Genomic DNA, 1,323 nt, shown 5'->3' on the forward strand with positions numbered 1-1,323 from the left:
GGCAGGCTCCGACCTCGTCCTTCAGGGCGTCCAGCACCGCCGTCTGCTTCGAGGCTGCAACGACCCCCGCCCGACCCACACACGCCAAGTCACCCTCGGGACTCACGGGGACACCCTTCCCCACTCTGGGGCCAGCCCCGGGACCTTGGTGTACCCACCCACCTACTCATCAACCCAGGAGCCCCGGCCTGCACGCACCGTTTGTTCTCAGCAGGTCCTGGCCACCCAGCAACGCCCCTTGCTGCTTGGAGGCTGCGGAGAGAGGCTCCTGCGGACGCGGCCTCGGGGACCCGGGACCCCCCTCGCCCCAGGGATGCGGGAGCTCCCGTCTTGGGTTGTAAAGAGAGGATGGGCAGGGGCACAGCGCACATGATGCGCCCAGGCGCCGAGGGGCGACAAACACACCAGACCGCACACACACGTTCATGCGTGCACATGCACCCGCATGCGGTGCACAGCCCCAGGATGCACACACACTGTTCACGTGTGTTCACACTCAGCCCCCGGCAGGGTCAGGGACCCAGCTGTTACGCCCTGGGGTGGAGGGAAGAAACTGAGCAGGGAGGGGGTGCGGGGCGGGGGTCGACTGGGACACGGTCTTCCCATTATACCCGCCACTCACCCTTGGAAAGTAGGATGCTCAGAACGAAGGCCCACAGGACTGTGGTGACCAGGAGAGCCAGGGTTAGGAGGAGGAATCGCCGGCCCCAGCGGCCCCAGGGCCCTTGAATAACAAAGGACTCGTGGGTCCCTCCAGGACCAGGACAGTCCTGGAGCCCTGAGCCCTGAGGACCCAGCCCAGGAAACTGGGATTCAGAGAGGTTAAGCAGCTTTCGGTGCAGAGTCAAAATCTGAATCCATGTCCAGTTGGCTCTGGGGCCTGGGGTGTCTCTCCTGCACCCGGGACTTGCTCCCTTTCTTGGATGTCACCTCCCTTGCCCATCAAATCCCCAATCAGAGGGACCCAAGGGGGCAAGTGAGGCGGTCCCACTGCTCGTTCATACCTGTGGGGACCTCCTTGAGCCCGCCACCCAAGTTGCTGTACTCCACAGTGTCCATGGTGAGCAGGCTCCCAGCCTGGGCTGGATGTAAATATAGCCCCTCCCTCACCCTGCCCCGCCTCCTCGCTCTTCCTTCCTTTTCATTTCTTTCCTTTCCATTGCTGGTACCAAGGACCCATTGACCAATCACAGGGCTGGGCCCTTTCTGGGCTGAGCTAGGGGGTAAGGGTGAGGTGGAGTAAAGGAAGTGGAAGAGTAGGGGGGTTGAGGAGGTAGAGAAAGTGGAGGGGGATGGGCAGTGGAGTGTGAGCACTTGCTGGTG

The 1,323-nt window shown here is 62.7% G+C and overlaps 1 protein-coding gene across 1 annotated transcript in view; it reads right to left on the reverse strand.

Annotated features, from left to right (window-relative positions):
• Positions 1-1,077, reverse strand: part of CLEC4G (C-type lectin domain family 4, member G) — a 3,369-nt gene extending 2,292 nt beyond the window's left edge. The window contains exons 1-4 of the mRNA XM_014538550.1: positions 1,005-1,077; positions 623-724; positions 199-252; positions 1-54 (exon numbers count right to left, since the gene is read on the reverse strand). Of these exons, the coding sequence (XP_014394036.1) occupies positions 1-54; positions 199-252; positions 623-724; positions 1,005-1,059 (265 nt within the window). The 5' untranslated portion in view covers positions 1,060-1,077. The remainder of the gene's footprint in view (positions 55-198; positions 253-622; positions 725-1,004) is intronic.
• Between the last annotated feature and the right edge of the window lie 246 nt (positions 1,078-1,323).

Source organism: Myotis brandtii, unplaced genomic scaffold (genome assembly GCF_000412655.1).
Source record: "Myotis brandtii unplaced genomic scaffold, ASM41265v1 scaffold193, whole genome shotgun sequence".
In the NCBI taxonomy this organism is placed as follows: Eukaryota; Metazoa; Chordata; class Mammalia; order Chiroptera; family Vespertilionidae; genus Myotis; species Myotis brandtii.